The sequence below is a fragment of the Dipodomys ordii genome, unplaced genomic scaffold (assembly GCF_000151885.1).
Source record: "Dipodomys ordii isolate 6190 unplaced genomic scaffold, Dord_2.0 Scaffold197, whole genome shotgun sequence".
In the NCBI taxonomy this organism is placed as follows: Eukaryota; Metazoa; Chordata; class Mammalia; order Rodentia; family Heteromyidae; genus Dipodomys; species Dipodomys ordii.
In genome coordinates this window covers 1,087,553-1,106,629 of record NW_012267413.1, presented here as the reverse complement: position 1 = coordinate 1,106,629, position 19,077 = coordinate 1,087,553, and the positions used below count along the sequence as shown (strand labels likewise).

General features: G+C 40.9%; 1 protein-coding gene across 1 annotated transcript in view; it reads left to right on the top strand.

The window, feature by feature from the left end:
- The window catches only part of Fam124a (family with sequence similarity 124A), a 76,712-nt gene that overhangs the window by 31,043 nt on the left and 26,592 nt on the right, over positions 1-19,077 (top strand). Inside the window, exon 2 of the mRNA XM_013034817.1 lies at positions 8,304-8,335. Within this exon, the coding sequence (XP_012890271.1) occupies positions 8,304-8,335 (32 nt within the window). The remainder of the gene's footprint in view (positions 1-8,303; positions 8,336-19,077) is intronic.

Here is a 19,077-nt window from a genome sequence, read left to right as displayed (position 1 = left end):
GCTCTACCACTTGAGCCACAGCGCCACTTCCGGCTTTTTTCTTTTTGCTTATGTGGTGCTGGGGAATCGAACCCAGGGCCTCAGGCATGCAAGGCACGCGCTCTGCCACTGAGCCACCTTCCCAGCCCCTGTTCCACATTTCTTATGTCATCTTGTAGAGGTTGAGTATAAATCATGTAGAAAACACTCAGTAAATGTTTGTTACTGTTAATATTTCGTGCAGGTCGTAGGGCTTGAACTCAGGGCCTAGGCACTGTCATTAAGCTTTGCGCTCAAGGCCAACACTCTACCACTTAAGCTCTAATTCTGGCACTTTTGGAAGCTAATTGGAGGTAAGAATCTCACAGAATTTCCTGACCATGCTGGCTTTGAATCATGATCTTCAGATCTCAACCCCTCGAGTAGCTAGGATTATAAGCGTGAGCCACTGGTGCCAGGTGTTACTATTTTTAAAGCATAAATCTGATCATGTCTCTCACCCATGCACACTTTTATGACTGTCATCTATCTAGCACCAGAAGTTAATGTGACTTGTGGACTCCTTCTTTCTCTCTCTTGCTATTTCTCCACAAGTGCTTCTTTGCCTCCTACAACTGGATACATCTGGCAGGTTTTGCTGCTGCTCTCTGCCAGCTCTGCACCTTTCCACCTGGCATGCCTGTCCACCAGGTGAAGCTAGCCTTCCTCCACGGTCCAGCTCAATGATACATCCATCCACTGAGACAGTGATATTTACTTTGGGGTCCATGGAATCATTTTTTGTGGATTTTTGTGAGTAGAGAGTTTATTTCCTGTTGGAATCTCAAAGTAGGAACCAGTAGTGCCTTCCCAATCAGAGTATACGATGTTAAGTTTTGAGCAGGTATCTGAGGTCTGGAGATATATCCAAGGGAAGTCAGTGAGTCAGCAAATGGTGGGGCTTTGTCTGGAACTCAGTGAGGAGGGAGGTCTGCATGACAGCATTGCCTTTGGAACTAGCTACCTAACCAAGGCACCTGAAGCCCTGGGAGAGATGAAATCAATAGAGCCTCCTAGTGAACACTTTACATTTAGGATGTGCTATGCTATCTACTGTTTCCTTGGCTGATTGACACACTCAGCCTTAAGAAAGCATCACATTTAAATGTCAGGTCAAGGAGGATGGTTAAGAAGCCTAAGAAGAGGAGATGTGGGAAGAAAAGAAAGATAGACTGTGCAACTGAGAAACTAAGATGAGGAACAGGAAATGTCTTTCTTTTTTGCTTGTTTTGTACTGGACTTTGAATTCAAGTACCTTTCATTGGTTACACAAGCACTCTATCTATCCCTTGGGCCACACTACCAGTCCTTGAATTTGCATTTGTAGTTTATTTTTCAGGTAGAGTTTCTCACTTTTTTCACAGGCAAGCTTTGTACTATAATCTTCCTAGCCTTCCTCTCATATAGCCGGGGTTACTGGAGTATACCATCACATTCAGATTGGTTTTTTGTTTTCTTTTGTTGTTTTGTTTTTTGTTTTTGAGATAAGGTCTTGCTGTGAACTGCCATTTTATTACTGGAGACAATGGAATACCTGTCAGTGGGATGGTGGAGGCAGAAGGGTTAGAATGGCCTCAGAAGGGCATAGAAAATGAGGGAGAAGTAACAGAATTATTTGTCTGGAAAAGAAAGGAGCCCAGAAAGGCATTAGTTAGAGGAAAGAATGAAGTGGGGGAAATTTTCTTCAACATAGGCTCTAATTGGACAATCGTTGCTAATAGAAAAGATTCTATAGAAGGGAATAGAGGCCATGTGCTGGTGGCCCATATGCACCTGTAATTAATCATAGCTACTTGGGAGGCAGAGATGGGGAGGATTGTAATTTGAGATCAGGATAGGCAAAAAAATTCATGAGACCTCCTCTGGACCCATAGCTGAACATAGTGTCACTCATTTGTAATCCCACTACAGTGAGAAGCTGGAATCCTAGTATAAACAGAAGAATCATGGCTTTAGGAGCAAGACCCTATCTCAAAAATAACCAGACTAAAAAGACCAGGAGATATGTCTCAAGCATTTGAACAACTGCCTAGCAAGCATAAAGCCCTGTGTTTAAACCTCAGCATACCTACACCAAGAAAAACACAAAAGGAGAAAGAGGCAAGATAGATGACCTGGTGTGGTGTAAGCTTTTGGAAGAGATGGAACCATTGATTATCTGTGCATTATGGAGGCAGGAATCAGTCTACCTTGCTAATTATTTTCCTACAGTAGTGTTCAACATGTCAAATCAGGCAGAGAAAACCAGAGAGAGGGGATTGGCACTCAGGATCACGAAGGACTGGTGGAGGGGGGACCATTGTGAACAAAATAGCAGCATAAGCTGATTGCCAATCCTATTATCTGTCAGATGCAAGAGGCAGTTCTGAAAAAGTTCATGTCTCTCACTATCAGTGGGCAGGCTATGCTGGTCACCTAGAAAGTTACATTATAAAGCCAGCCTGCCTGCCTGCCTGCATTCAAATTGCAGTTCCTCTGCTAAGGAATTGTGAGCTGGTTACTGCACCTCTCTCTGGCCTCAGTTTCCCCCTCTGGTGGAGATGTTGATAGTACCACTCTCACAGAGTCATTGTGAGGATTTGGTGTGTGTTTACAGCTCCTAGAATAGTGTCTGGCATAATGAACTTTCTGCCCTTTCTTCTTTCTCATCAGACATTTAGTCTTGTTAGAAAGAGCACTGGGCATGATAAACAGAGTTTTATGTAGTACAAATAGAGACCTCAACCTCATGTGTTCATTATATTCATCCTGGTAGATGCCTTAAATAATTGGCTCAGCATTCAGATTACACAGCACACCACAGGGCAAACCTTATATTATATTCGTTACTATGTTATGGATAGGAAAAACATTCACAGGGCACATGGCTCCTTAGTAGCCTGAATTGAAGGCTGAGGCTCCAGCGTGTATCCTACCCAGTGGCTTTCCCACCAACCCCATGCCCAAGACAAAGCTGTTTGCTCTGTACTCATTACCTTTTGTTGTTTTTCTATGCCATACTGGGGCTTGAACTCAAATCTTTGGCCTCTTGCTTTTTTGTTTGTTGGTTGGTTGATTTTGTTTTGTTTTTGCTCAAGGGATGCTCTACCACTGACCCTTGGAGCTACACCTCCATTTCTGGCCTTTTGCTAGTTAATTGGAGATAAGAGTCTCTTGGATTTGTCATCCCAGGCAGACAATGAGCTGTGATCCTCAGAACTCAGTCTGCTGTGTTGCTAGTTACAGTTGTGAGCCAGCTCTCAGCTTACTTGCCTTTTGTTTTCTGTTTGGGCATTTATTGCTTGAAACGCTGTCTTTGCTGCCTGGCCTAGGCTAAGAATCAGGGAGTGTTGTATGATGACAGTGAGTGTTATTTTGAAACTACCGTTTTCCCAATCTACTGAAAGCAAGCTTCCTGCTTTTCTGTGCTTTCAGATGGAAGAAGCTGGCAAGTCAGCAGCTGCCAGTGGTGACCTAGCTTAAGAAATAGAACCCCTTAATAGAAGGCTGGCAAGTCCTTGTCAATCTGAACAAAAGCCAAGACCTTGCCATGCCTGTTTCATTAGTGACTCTCCAAGATTTGGCCTCTCAGCTGCATTCTCCCACATGACCAGACCTGGCGGAATGACTTCATCAGTGTCTCAGCCCTCATTCATGGACTGCTTCCTGTGTCAACTGCCACAGAGCTCCCAACTCATAGCGGGGTCAGGCCATTTCTTGAGACCTTGGGTAGCCTTAAACCAGTACTTCTCTGTGACTTCAAAGATGGGGAAAAAAATTATGGACTGAGAGTTTAAGCTAGGGGAATGGATTTTAAAGGGACAGTTTTGTAAAGTTGAAAAAGAAAGTGGGATCCAGGCACTACTCAGGAGACTGAGAGCTAAGGATGGCAATTCAAAGCCAGCCTGGGCAGAATAGTCTGTGAGACTCTTATCTCCAACTAACCACCAGAAAACCTGAAGTGGCACTGTGGCTCAAAGCAGTAGAGCACCAGGACAACCAACAAGAAAAAGAAACAAAAAGAAGGGCGGGGGGCTAGGGGGTGTGGTGCAGGGATCGGGAAGTCTTAGAAGTTAAGATGTTCTACTGGCACTGTATTTAACTCATTCTCAATGTGGAGCCAGTGCACCCTGAATTCATGGAGTTGACAGATCAGGGCTGATGCAGAAACATTAACATCAATTTGACATCAATGCCACAGTTCCCAGAAAAGAGAATTTCAAAAGACTTTCAGTTTATATAACGAGTGTATGTATAAATTGGCAAGACAGTAACCACTAAAAGGGGTTAACAGTTCTAGTTACAGAATGACGTTATATATAATATAAAAAATATAATCAAAGGGCTACATCTAACTTTTTGACATAAATATTAAATAAATACAATATTTGCAAATGTGTCTTTGTGTGTGCCAGATGTGTGAGAATAGAAAATCCTTATACTGCTCATCTGCATGCTTAATTAAAAGGTTCTTGCATTTAAAAATTAATAAATTTACCTTTCCATTTATGCTTTATTTTGGCAGGCTTGAATGTCATATGAAAAGCCCACCAGGTAAATTTGTATGAGATAAGGCCAATAAGTAGAAATCATGAGGCAGGTACCCAGCTGCTATTTCTTGTGACCCTAAAAAGGCTATGAATACAAACTCCCTCAGAAAACCCTGATCAATATCTGATTGTTCTCTGAAATAGTTAATGGTTCTTAAAGGTATTTGTGCAGACACAATTGTTTAAAACTTCACAGTTTGTCTATCACTGGTAATGTTTTCAGTAGATAATCTTTGGTGATTGTTTAGAATATACATGTGTGTGTGTGTGTGTGTATTTTTTTTGCTAGTCTCGGGGCTTGAACTCAGGGCCTAGACACTGTCCTTGAGCTTCTTTCGCAGCTAGTACTCTACCACTTTGAACCATAGAACCACTTCTGGATTTTCCTGGGTAGGTCTTTTTGTTGTTGTTTTGGGTTTTTTTGTTTTGTTTTGAATTTTTAAGGAAGTAAAGAGTTACATCATAATTATAAGAATTACTTACAGAATTGACAGATTTATATTGTGTATACATCTAAATGTAGAGAACATGGAATTAGCTACACACTGTATAAAATAAAATTAAAAATAAAAATAAATTCAAGCTTGAAAGATGAGGTCATTTAGCTAGTTTTAAAGTGTGAACACAAAGACCTCTGAACTACACTGAGCTACACTGTGATGGAGAATACAAAGAGCGTGGCATTTCCAAGGAACCACAAACCATTTTACCTTAATTGAGTAGTTTTTTTGTGTTTTTTAAATTATTATTATTGGAGATAATGTCATGGCATTTCCTTCCAGGCTGGCTTCAAACTACAATCCTCAGCCTCCTGAGTAGCTAAGAGCAAGCTTGCTACTGGCTTGTTTGGAATATTTTTAAGAAGTATAAAAGTGGCATATTTCTCTTCATCCTGTATTATCACTCCTGGTAATTTTTCTAAGGACAAGAAAGCAGATGTAAAACTGTATGTGCAACTATCTCATTCCCATGCACTTTGTAACAGTGAGCAATCAGGAACAGTCATACCGTGCACACAATGGAAGTGGTTGAATGAATCGTGGCACATCACTTCATATAATTATCAATTTCTGGAGCCACACATTGAAATGGTGTACCATGAAAAGAATAGTTAGGAATTAGATCTCTTGTCATTATGGCAACTGTGTGCAAATTACATAAACTCAGGACCAGATGCTGGGGACAATGTGCGGGTGACTCATCTTTCTGTTGGAGTTCTGTCTCTGTGTCAAACAAGGCTGGAGGCTGGGCTGCAGAGCAGGCCATAGATATCAGTCATCAAGAGGGGAGCTTGTGTTTTAGCTAGCAAGCTTGAATTTCATCCAGAGGGACACATAATCAGATTTGTGCTTTGTCAAGATTGGATGCTGAATGGAAAAGGAATTCAGAGGAGACTGGAGTGACTTTTTTTTTAATTTAATTTAATTTTATTTGTGAACATACTGTACAGAGGGGTTACAATTACATGGGCAGGATAATGCGTACATTTCTTACCAAGCATTGTAGCCTCCTCTTTTGGTTTACCCTTCACATCACTTCCCAGCCTCCCCCCTCCCTCCCAATCCCAATCCTTGTCCTTCCCCCTCCTCCCCGGCCCCCCACCCCCCGCACCGACGTTGTAAAGCTCGTTTTGGACATGACAACTTGTACTTCTCATTGTTGCAACAGGTCCACCTGTATCCTTAAACAACTGGTTTTTCCCCATCTCCTAACTGGAGTGACTTTTGAAGACTGATCATTTGGAAGGACCAACCAGGCAGTACCTTTAATCTCAAGAGGTTGAGGGGATTTGAGTTGGGGGGTGGGGAGAGAAACTGGTAGAAAAGCATTAATTATGTTAGCACCTACCCTAAAATACTACATTTCACTTCAAGATTTTTAAACTATGTTTCCAGTGTACATTTCATTCTGCATACATATCCATCTTATGCGGAGCTTTCAAATGCCTGCATGTGTGAATCCCATCTGCTTCTGGAGGATTTGGAAAGTCCTAGCTGAAAAGACTTACACATTTTTAACCTAAGAGAAATAGTAACATTACACATTCTTATTATATGTTTTATTTGGATGGTTGGGTAATCTCTTGAAAGTCTGGCCATTTTAAGATGATCATATTGTAATGGAATCGTGTTGCTGTTACATTCACCACAGTGGATGTTTGTTGGGCATTTATATAGTTACATTTCTAAGTGTTGAACCAAAGTTTAGTTATCCTTGGTCTGGTTCCAGAAAGAATTTTATGTGCCAGGGTTGGGTGCTGAAATCCTGGGCTTCAGAATGTTACTGATGCTTGATGCTTTCTTCTCTGCCAGCTGGCGGAGGTACCATTCCCTGGCCAGCCCATCCTACTTTCTAGCTCCTTCCTGGATGCCCATCCTGTGTACTGAGTGAAAACCCTTACCATTCCTCACCTCCTGGTCCTTTCCAATGGTATCACTTTTGCTTCTCAACTAGTAAAAAGAAAAAATTGAGTTAGATGGATGCAAATGAAGCTTCTAATCTATAAAGGGATATGCAAAGGAATATGGTGATTGTGTCTCTTCCCAGTTTTAAAATTAAAGAGTTCTAAGGCTACTAACATATTTCATTTGAGAAAGAGAAAACCACCTGCTAGTTTTCTTCCATTTTGTTCCTCTACCAGTACATCAAAGTATCATTTGCTCTGTGTGCTATAGATTGTTTTAGCTAATATGAGACACTTGTGGGGGTTTTGTTGTTGTTTGTTTGTTTTGTTTTGTTCTGAATGTACTTTTTAATGTGGTAAGGAGCTCAATGGAGTGAAAATTGGATGATTCAAGAAAGGCAACTTGAGTCTAAGGAGTGTATATCTATAAAAATTAAACATAATTAAGCAGTTTATTTGCATAACTGCATTCCCTAACTACCAGAGCGGAATAAATCCCTACATGCCTAAGTGATTAATTTCCTGCTGAGAATGACTTTGGAGACCCAGGGGGAGAAAATAAATCACTTCTACACCAAACTCTGCCAGAAGGGGAAGTCTTAATGGCCAGGCTCAGAGGGCAGGAACTTAGCAGAGATTATGCTGGGCAGGTCCTTGGCCCAGAGTACCAGAGCAGTTGAGTGCCAACAGCTGACTTCAGCCTAAAATCCACATGGGGTCATTTCACGGGAGCCCTCTCCATGTTGCCCATCACAGCCCATATCTTGTTACTCTTAAGCCCAGCAGGATTTCTTCATAGTAGAACTGAAGGCAAGGGAAAAGGCTAGTGCCTTTAGGTCCCGCTGATCAGCTGTACCTGACATGGGGATGCACTAAAGGACCCAGGGTCTTCCCCACCCCCACCCCCACCCAGGCTGGGATCTTCAGCTGTATCAGCAGGAAACTTTCCCCAAGTGCCCTGTGAAACTTGAAGGATTCTCATTGGCATGGGCTTAAACCTTCTAGGGAGTAGAGATGTCATTGAATTCTTGGCCCTTTTCTCCTCAGAAAAGTGAATAATCATTGGACACTTTACCAGCATATTTAGATGGTTTTCCAGATTCCCAGCAGGATTCACAGACCCATGTGAAGGATGCCCGTTCTACAATGCCTTGGAAATTTTTGCTGTTGCAATTCAAACAAAAAACATAAACAAACATAAAACAAGCCTTTACACTATAGTTTTTAGTTGGTACTATTTCTTTATGCATTAAATGCAACTCACCACTCACTAAACTTATAGCTTGACTGAATCATTTGAATAAAGAAAAAATGATGTATAATCCTTCTGACACTACCATCTTTTATTTCAGGTCTGACTACAGCCACTTGTCCTCAACCAGCAGTAAGTACCTTTCAAATATCCTTCCACATTGGCTTCAGTTCCCCCCAGGGGTCAGTTCTGGGAGGCCATCTTTGTAGCACATGCTTTAGTAGTCAGTAGAAATCACCAGAGGGGTTCTGGCCAAAGAGTGTGATACAGGAAGCTCTACAGGGTAGAAGTTGATTGTACTTTGATTTCTATGCCAGATACATCACTCTTTTCCTGGTAAGATTCAGCCTGAAGGATGTGCCCTGAGCTTTATCAGCTGCTTCCAGATGCTTCCAGAAACACCTTCAGGAATCCCACTAACTCATTTGCAGAACAATGCCTGTCCAATGCTGTCTGCAGACTAACAGAAAGCTTGGTGCCCAGTTCTTGCTATGGTGGGGTTGCTCCAACTTAACTCATGGCAAATTTCTTCCCTAAACTGTTGTCTTTACAGGCAAATAGAGGGACTATCCATTTCCAACCAAACCCCTCAAAAATATATATTTAACAGTCCAAGCTAAGCTGTAACTGGGCAATTTATCTATCGCCTCTCTACCTAAAGATAGTTAAAAGGAATGGTAGGCATTTTTATCAGTCTATTTTTTGGTAGTTCAATTTCTGACTTCTAGGTGATCATTCCATATGGTAAAAAGATGACTAGGATTTGGGGGGGGTTGTTTGTTTGTTTTTCAAATTCTTTATTGTGATTAAGTGATTACATAATTTCCCAAATTTCACAGTATTTTGGGATAGTGATGCTTAGTTAAAGTCACAAGCACATTCTAACTTTCATGGGGCAAATTGTCTATTGTGGTCTCTAATATTTATGAGTTCTATGAGCTTTGCAATACAGTTATTTCTTCTGCATTGGGTGATATGTACATTTCTTTTGTTTTGCATAGCATCAGCTGTTTCTTCTTTCCCACTTGTTCCCTCCCTCCCATCACTGCCATTGAGTTGCTTAGTTCATTTTGATCAATGTCCAGTGCAGCTGATGGGTCCCACTGTTGTATGTTTTTCCCTGATTCCCTCTAGTTCTGTGTCCGTCCTCCTGGTTTCCCTCCAGTGTGCACATATATACCATACATGTGATCAGCAGCTTGGGGTTATTTAGTAGTGATTCGACCAGATGAGTGGAAGTCCTTTTTTTCTTAAGTCTTGTTAATTTGTCATATCACCTTATATTTTGGATTTAACATCCACTTATCAGGGAGGCCATGTGCCGTTTGTCTCTTTGCTCTTGGCTTACCTTGCTCAACATGATTTCTTCTAGCTCTATCCATTTCCTTGCAAATGCCATTATTTTGTCCTTTCTAATGGCTGCATAATATTCCATTGTGTATAGATACCACAATTTTTGGATCCATTCATCTGTGGTGAGACATCTGTTTTGTTTCCATATCCTAGCTATTATGAACAGTGTTGCAATAAACATGGAGGTACACGTGTCCTTGTATACTGGTTCCTGTTGTTCAGGATAGATGCCTAGAAGTGATATGGCTAGATCATAAAGGAGGTCAATATTTAGCTTTCTGAGGACCCTCCAGACTGCTTTCCAAAGTGGTTGTATAAGTGTACATTCCTACCAGCAGTGTAATAGGGTTCCTCTTTCTCCTCATCCCCTCCAGCATTTGTCCATTGGCTGACTTGAGGATGTGGGCCATTCTGACTAGGGTAAGGTGGTATCTCAGGGTTGTCTTTATTTGCATTTCCTTCGCAACTGGGGATGGTGAACATTTCCTCATGTGCTTCTTTGCCATTTTTATCTCTTCTTCTGAGAAGTCTTTCTTTAGTTCCCTTGCCCATTTAGTAATTGGTTTGCTAGGTTTGAGAGGGATTAGTTTCTTGAGTTCCCTGTATATACTGGATATTAACCCCTTGTCTGATATATTGCTGTTAAATATTTTTCCCAGTTGGTTGTCTTTCTAGCTTGGTTGCTATAGCTTTAGCTGTGCACAAACTTTTTATTTTAAGGCAGTCCCATTTGTCAAGTCTCTTTCCAATTTGTTGTAACCCTGGGACTCTGTTCAGGAAGTTCCTGCCTGTGCCTATAAGTTCAAGTGTCTCTCCTATTCTGTCCTGAAGTAGTTTCAGAGATTCAGATTTGATGTTAAGGTCTTTAATCCATTTTGAGTTGCTGTTGGTGCATGGTGATAGGCTGGGGTCCACTTTTAGTTTTCTGCATGTGGCCTCCCAGTTTTCCCAGCAGTTGAAGAAACTATGTTTCTTCCACTGTATGTCTTTGGCTCCTTTGTCAAATATTGGCTGACTGTAGGCATGTGGTTTTATTTCTGGATCTTCTATTCTATTCCATTGGTCTTTGAGTTTGTTTTTGAAGATATTTTGAACACAAAAGGTGCTTATATTTAGTTTAAAATACAAGTAAAAGAATTTGTGAGCAATGATAGCACATGTTGAAGAAAAATTTATGGTGGTTCAAATCATGACATCAAGACTCAGTCATTTAGATAGATTGAACACATTTTACAATAAAAAAAGTCTTACAATAAGAGTCTTAATTTTCTTGAGTTAGTTAATACTGGTCTCTTCTGCCCTATCTCACTATCCTGTTAAACCCTCGATTCTAAATAGTTCCCAATAGGAGAGATACTTAATTGGATTATTCTATTTATTGAAGTTCCAGCTTGATTTTCCTTGGCAATTAGAGGCTGTGGGGGAGGCTGTGTATCTAGCATTGCAATTTAGTGTCCAATTATATTAAGTTATTAGTTTGACTGCACTAAGCAATTTCTGATCCTCTCAGCCAACTAGAGGCCCAATATTGCCCTCTTCATTATTAGGAACCATTAGTGATAGTGAGGAAAGAGCTCCCATGGCTTGCTCTTCTTCCCTGAGGCCCATGAGATTGGAAAACCAGAGTGAGCCTCTTGAACTTTCCCACTCTGGGCCTCCATTTTCATTCCACTCAGTATGGCCCGGAGGCTACGTTCCTTCAAGAATGATTTTTTTTCCTAAAATACTCTTTGCTCAATTTGTATAGCTCTCAAATCAGTCCTCTGGGTCACAACAAAACACCTCTCCAGGCAACAAAACTGGTAATTTGGTTTGGGATGTTGTCTTTTCTGTTCTTTTAATTGCAGCCTCTAAGTTGGAATTTGTCTCAGTGCAGCTGGATTGATGCTGTGTTAGTGCTCTGTTTTTCACTTGAAGTATTCTGTGGTTACAACTCCTGAAACTTATTCTTACTCCTCAATGATGGGCCCTCTGGGTGACCATGTAGAGTGTGTGTGTGTGTGTGTGTGTGTGTGTTTGCAGTTAGGAAATATGTTCAACTATAAATAGTGATTAAACAAGCAGACTTTTTTTAATGGTAGAAGTAAAAAAGGAAAAAGACTCAAGGAAGGAGTTTGAATCTTTATGTACAAACTCCTCCAGTTATTCTACTGTTCCAGTTTCAGTTTGGGACTTCTATATCAGTAAGCAAGAAAAAGGGAGGTCAGAAGGAAACTTTTATTTGTTTGTTTATTTGGGTGACACAGGGGACTTGAACTCAGGGCTTTATACTTGCTAAACTATCACAATGCTACTGAGCCACACCTCTAGCCTTACTTTTCACTAATTATTTTTTGGACAGGGTCTTGCTTTTCATTCAGTATGTACCTGAGATACAGTCTACCTACTTTAGGTTTCCTGTTGTCTGTTACTAGGCTCACAGGTGCTTGACACCATGACCAACTTCCCTTTGTGAACACAGAATCTTGGGGACTCTTCTCTTCTCAGCCTCCCACATAGCTTGGGATGACAGGGGCATTACTGTACCCAGCTACGGTTTGAGGAGTCTCACTAACTGTTCTGTTCAGTGTCTTCTTGCGCTATGATACTCCCATTCTCAGCCTCTCAAGTAGCTCGGATTACAAGCTGATTACAAGTGTCCAACTGAAATAATCACTTTTTAAAGATTTTCTCAAAGATGTTATCCAGTTTTTTCTTTTCTTTTCTTTTTTTTTTTGGGGTCCAGTCGTGGGGCCTGAACTCTGGGCCTGGGCGCTGTCCCTCAGCTCTTCAGCTCAAGGCTAGCACTCTACCACTTGAGCCACAGCGCCACTTCCGGCTTTTTTCTTTTTGCTAATGTGGTGCTGAGGAATCAAACCCAGGGCCTCAGGCATGCAAGGCAAGCGCTCTACCACTGAGCCAACTTCCCAGCCCTCCAGTTTTTTCTTTCATCCCTTTGGGCCAGATCTTGGTCCTGTTTCTCTATAGAGGTCCAGACAATGTTGCTGTCTTTGACTACCTATGCCACAAATCCATTTTTGGTGATAAGGTTGATGAAGAGAGTGGATGCTAATGGGCTTGAACTATTCCTGCCTCCTCATGATGCCTGGTCAGCCTCTGCTCCCAATTCTTGGCCTGACCCTCAGGCAAAAAGAAATCCCATCTGCTGTAGAGGTCCTCTGAGCAGGCAGGGAAAGACAATAGACTATATTTTCTGAAAAGGAAAAAAAAAATCCTAGAGTCTGAAGCTGTGCGTATTTGTATGTGTGTGGCGGGGGGGGGGGATGCATGCATGCACACTTGTGCTATTACTAAGGCTTGAACTCAGGGCCTCACACTCTATTTTGGCTTTTTGCTCAAAGCTGACACTCTACCACTCCTCTACTTTAGGTTTTTTCTGGTTAATTAGAGGCAAAAGTCTCAAGACTTTTCTGCCCATGCTGGCTTCGATCCACAGATCTTAGCCTCCTGAATAGCTAGGATTACAGGTGTGAGTTACCAGTGCCCAGCTTGAAGCATTTGAAACATAGTTTTGATCACACTGTGACAAGTAAAAGTATACTCCAACTTGTTTATTAAAATTGCATTCCCCACAAATTAGCAAGTGGTACCAAGAAGCTGAGTAGAGAGAAGGAGGTAGGAGAGTTATTTGTTCTGATGGGTTTAGTGGCCAAATTGCTTTCCTTGTCTCAGGGACTGGGTAGTATCCTCTGTGGAGCCAGCATGGTGGAGGGCCTCAGCTGTGGGGGTCCACACCCCACAGATCTCTCACATATGAACCCTGTAGTTTGTTCCTCAAGAGACAGCCATAACACTCTCCATGAGCCTCAGTTTCCTCCCCTAAGGATGAGGCACTTCAACAGGCTAGCCTTTAACAACCTTTGATGTGAATATTTTAGAAGTTCTTCTAAAAGGAAAATGAAGATGGGAGGAAGGAAGATCTTGTGTCTTTCTCTTTGTTCCTCTTAGACCAGAATGAAAGTCTAGAGAACTGGGTGTCCTCTTTGTGGCTCTAGTGTTAATCCCTAAGCAAGAACTGTTCAGAATCCACTTGAGTTTCTACACTGGGAGCTGCATGACAGATGGAGCTGGTGAGAGGCTGGAATGAGAGGAAATGTCTGCTTTTATACCCCTCCACTCAAAGAAACACCTCCCTGGTGCTGGGGAGAATGTGAAGATGGTTGGGTAGTAACCTTTGGGTTTTGACCTCAAAGAGCTTGGAGTTGTATTTCCACTGACTGTTCTGTGTCTTTATCCAACACTAGTGGTGTTGGTAGCTGAGGGACATCTTCGATGGATAGTTTGGTTTGGCATGGGTGGATTTTTCCCATTGCACCTGGCTCACTGTCTTTTGGAAATGGCCAGGGAAGGCAAGATTTGCCTTTACACTTTCTAAAGGGCTCAGCACATTGTAGCCCTTCAGATATCACTCAAGAAATCACTAATGTTTCCTAGGGAAAACGAATTTCATTCATACTCTCAAATTTTCAAGTTGTCTTTCCAGAAATCTAGTGAGAAGATCATCACGCCAGTATGCATAGTTTCCTATCTTAAGTGATTTCAAGAGAAAGGGACAATTTTATAAACAGTAAAAAGAGAAAAACAATAATTATGCCAGGGGGGGGCCAAGTGTGCCATGTAATACTAATGAAATTCCCAGCCTGTGTGATTGAGTATTTCTATTTAAATAAAGATTATAATCACACTTGGAGTTACTTTTTAGAAGACGTTGGAAGCATAACAGTTCTATTTTTAGGAATGTGTGACACATCTTAAAGATATTTAGCCCCAGAATAATACCAGTAGGGAGTCGTCAAAAGAGTTCTCTCCACGGAGGCAGTTCACATGACCCTTCTAATTTCCATCCTAAAACTGTTCTACCTCGAAACTCAGGATTGTGATAAACTCTTTCTTGACATTTTGCACAATACCAGTAGCAGCAGGATGTCTGGCAGTTTTGTGTCCCTTCCCTTCTTGCTTCTCCAAGCACAAGTGACCAGAGATGGTAGAAGTGACCCACAGGGTATCTCCCAACTCTTGGCAGTGCCCTGACACCTTGTTCTGTATCTACAGACATTAGGGAGAAATGGCCCTTGCCCATCTCATTATGAATAGAACATTTGGCAAAGAGTCTAAAAAAATGTCTCTGCATTTGTTCTTTAGCCTACCTGGGCTTCAGATTCATTTTTGCCTTTGTGTTTTCCTTAGTTTCCCGCCCCCCCCCCAACTTCTTGCTTTGTTTGTCCTTCTAAAGACTCAGGTAGCTTTGTTATTCACAGTGTTTCCACAGACCATAGGTCTAATGGAGTTCTGTTCCTCAGATTTTGTGTGACTACGTCTGTGACTTTCCCTGAGGTCAACCCTCAGTAGGCCTATGTGTCTGAGAAAATGTCTGGACCTTTGCACACATTCTCATTGGAAGCAAAGGGCCAAGAAAACCTAGGCATCCTAACTGATTATAAGGCTGTGTCTCAGGTCTAATGCCACCCTAGGGCTTTCCAAGCTCTGTTGCTATGCCTAGAAAGACATTTCATCCCTTCCTAGGGATGTCTTTTCTTCAATCTTTCAACCTAAATTCTATTCTCTTTCTTTAGTTTCTCAATGGTTTCAACTCTTCGTTGCAATTCCAGGACACCAAAGCATCATGTTTTGTTTTTAGAATTGGCCACATTTGTGTAACCCCTCAGCACGTTGAAGAAAAAGATGAGTTCACTGTGATTTAATTCTGAGCAAGTGAGGGCAATTGGAAAGCAGAATGCCAAGAAGACATGAGTGCATTCTGTAGTGGAGAATATTTCAACACATGTGTTCTGTGTTTCCACATCTAAGTGCTGTACACACAGACTTGTTATAATGAAGTATTTATTATTTCTTCCTGTTTTTTTATTAGGGAAGAGGCTAACATATTGTCAGATTTTGATCCTTTTAGAACTTTTATTTTCAATCATGTTTCCCCAAAAAGGAAGATTACTATTTTGGAAGATGTGGTAGAAGGCCATTATAGTAGATTCAGTCTATCTCCAAGTATTACAGATTTTATTTTCTTCTTATGTATACAATATTCCACACCATGGTTCTCAGAGCAAATATTCTTTTAGATTGGGATCTAGGCAAAACTCAAACCTGGTCACTAATCCTTGTGGAGAACAATTTTAGCCATTAAATTTGCTGTATTCTATGATTAGCTTAGAGTGGCCATGGCACAAGCTTGCAGAAGGACTCAAATGTCACCTGTTCAAACCCCTTGCTACTTATCCCTACTTCAGTAAAAAGCATCAGAAAAAAGTTATCAACGTTTTCTAAATAAGACACAGCCATTTAGATAAAGTTGATGGTGAAACCTGAATATCTTCTTTCAGGCACACACTGATTTAATTAATTTCCAATGTCCTCAGTTTCCAAAGGGCTTAATAACATTCCTAATGATGTTGTCTGATATACTGTCATAACCCACAGCTTATATAAGACAAATCAAAGCATTGTGGAGATGATATATTTATTTCTAAATAGAGTAAAGTCATAATGTTTTATGTTTTGTTTTTATTGTCAAGGTGATGTACAAAGAGGTTACAGTTACAGAAGTAATTAGTTACCCCTTCCCTCATTTTTCTCCTACTTTCCCTCCCCCCTTCTCCTCACCCCCAAGTTGTACAGATCATTTCCAACATATTGTCTTGTGTATATCGCTGTTGCATTGGTTCCCCCTTGTCCTTTGTCTCACCATTCTGTTGTTCTCTTCCCTTCCCTAATTCAAATAAACATATATACAATACCAGGTACCAAAATCAAATTCCACTCTACCATTCTACAGTCATTCTGCCATCTTCCAGCAGATGATGCCTAAATAAAAACTGTTTCCGTTTTTATGACATGTCACCCCACATTCTTGCACTATAGTTATGTTTATAGGCAGAAATGTTCTCAGAGGAGGGTGGAGGGGAGCTGGTGCAAGGCTGGGCAGGGCTCTTCCTGAGTGGTGGGTGCTGGGCAAACATGTCAGCATCCATTCTGGCTTTTGTATTTTATTTTATTTTGGGGTCATTGAGCTTAAACTGGGGATCTGAGTGCTGTCCCTGAGCTCTTTTGCTCAAGGACCTGACACTCTACTACTCTGAGCCACAGCTTCCCTTCTAGTTTTCCAGAGGTTCATTGGAGTAAGAGTCTCATGAACTTTCTTGTGAGTGCTAGTTTGAACTGTGATCCTCAGATCTCAGCCTCCTAAGTTGCTAGGTTTATAGGTGTGAGCCACCAGTGCCTGGCCCACCCTGTTACTTTAAACATGGAATACGTCTTAAGGTTTTCTTGACAAGCAGGGGGCAGCATTATTTGTAGGGTCAAGGGGGTCGCAAATAAAACCTCTGAGATGAACAAAGCAACTGAGCTGAAAGTATTGGTGCACTTAACCTGTTATTTGATGGTATGGTGTCTATGTATTCTCTTCATGGTAGCCTGGAAGGCTAGACAATATTACTGTTTGACAGTTGATAGAAAGAACAAACAATAACCAGAGATACACATCAGGAAATCAGAGGATGAGGACAATATGCCACACTGACCTTTCCTGTGATATTTGCTACACTGACATCCATTTCCAAAAAAAAAAAATATGCTATAGTCATTCTGGTTTCAAAGATAAGTTTCCATTGTAAAACTTTAAATATATAGAGGGTATCCATTTCTACCCAGGATATGTAGGAAAGATAGAATCAGATTTTCTTAACTATATTTTCCCTGAAAAGCTGAAGTACCACCTCAGAAACATCTGGTCTACCGGGGTCTACCTAAAAGAGGCAACAGAAGTGAGAATCTGCTAACACCATTTGCTACTCTTCATTTCCCTGGTGTTTTCCTCAACTTTACAGTATTTTTATTACACAAATAATACATGGTCATTATAGTCAGTGACTACGAATTTTCAAACAGATACAGTAAAACCTAGAATCCTTCCAGCCAGAAAGAACTATTATTTATGCTTATGTGTCTCCCTGTATAGATTTTCTCCTGAATATCTATATTTCTATAGATATATTTACTAGTCCCAAAAACGGCATCACATACATTTTAGAGTTAAGCTTCTCACTAACTATATCATAAACACCTTTCTTTATGAATCAAGAGGCACACTTCTACAGCAATTTGAGTATCTACATTTTGTATTTCTACACCATACTTTTTTTCAGTGCCTTGAAGTAGGTCCTATAGTTTTTAATTCAAGCTTTCAGTATTATAAACACTATTACCAAGAACATCCTGGCTGTAAGTCGTTGTGTACATCTTACATTATTAGAATGAATACCTTCCAGTGAAATTGCTGGGCTAAAAATCTTGTGAAGCTACTGATCCCAGTGGCCATGCTATAGGAGGTTCCATGTCACTCTTTCACCAAAGTGGATAAACATACAAGGGTCTCATAAAACTACAATCTAATGTAAAGAAAAGGATTTATACATATCCCTTTATCCATTTTTAAAGGCATATATAAGGAATATATAGGATATATGTGGGTATGTATATATCTACAATGAACAAAATTGTTCCTGTTGTGAACAGGAAGGTTCTCAAGACTTCTCAAGTTGAAGTCTTTCTTGTTTTTATCATTCAAAGGTAGTATTGACTTCTCTCCCTTCCACTCTAAGGCAGCAGTAATGGCCACAACAAAGCTTTCAGTGCTATGCACAGGCTTTATGGAAAGTATTTTTCACCCCAATAGACAAGTTCCTATCTATTCAGTATGCATACAGCAGGCTTTATTGTCTGATAGGATAATGGATTGGAAGTATTGGGGAGAGTGTTGTCCAAAAAGCCAGGTTGTCATCTCTCAGGGCTGCCCAAAATTCAGAATTGACCGACCCTTTCTTCTTCCTAGACATGTATTAAATCACTGCTATGTACAACACACCAGTTATGGAAAAGATGGAATGTTCCATCTGTTCTCACTCCCTCTTTTATTTTTATCTCATCCTAACATCATCTGACATTATTATTGGCTTGTAAAGGTAGTGAGATTGAGCTGCTCAACCTGTGTTTGGAAGACTAGTTTTCTTTTTTTATGACAAGAATAGTTGTAAGAAGTCTTTCTTACTGGGTGAGAGAAATGAGCTTTTTCTGTGATTCTATAATTAATTGGTTATTGCCTCCAGCTTGAGGGTATTGAGGGTCACAGATATTACCTAGAGGGAGAAGCCAGAGCTTTCCTAGTGAGCCGTCATGCTTTGGGGAATGCCATTGGCTTATGCCTCCACAAGTACCCATTCTACAATAAAGCACAAATGGACTGTTGTCACTGAAGCAATGAACAACTGGGACTCTGTAGGTGGATGAGAAACACAAGGCAGTAGGAAAAGTATGAGAAAGAAACCTAGTGTATGGCTCTGCATTCCAGCCTACATGTCATTTGGAACTTATCACTTCCCTTTGGTGTTTTTCTTATCTGCTATGGTGTGAACATCTCCCTTTCTCAATAGATGCGAAGTTCCCAAAGGACAAGACAGCTGTGTATCTTCTTTACTCTTCAGGGACACTAGCAAGACTGGGTACTTTAG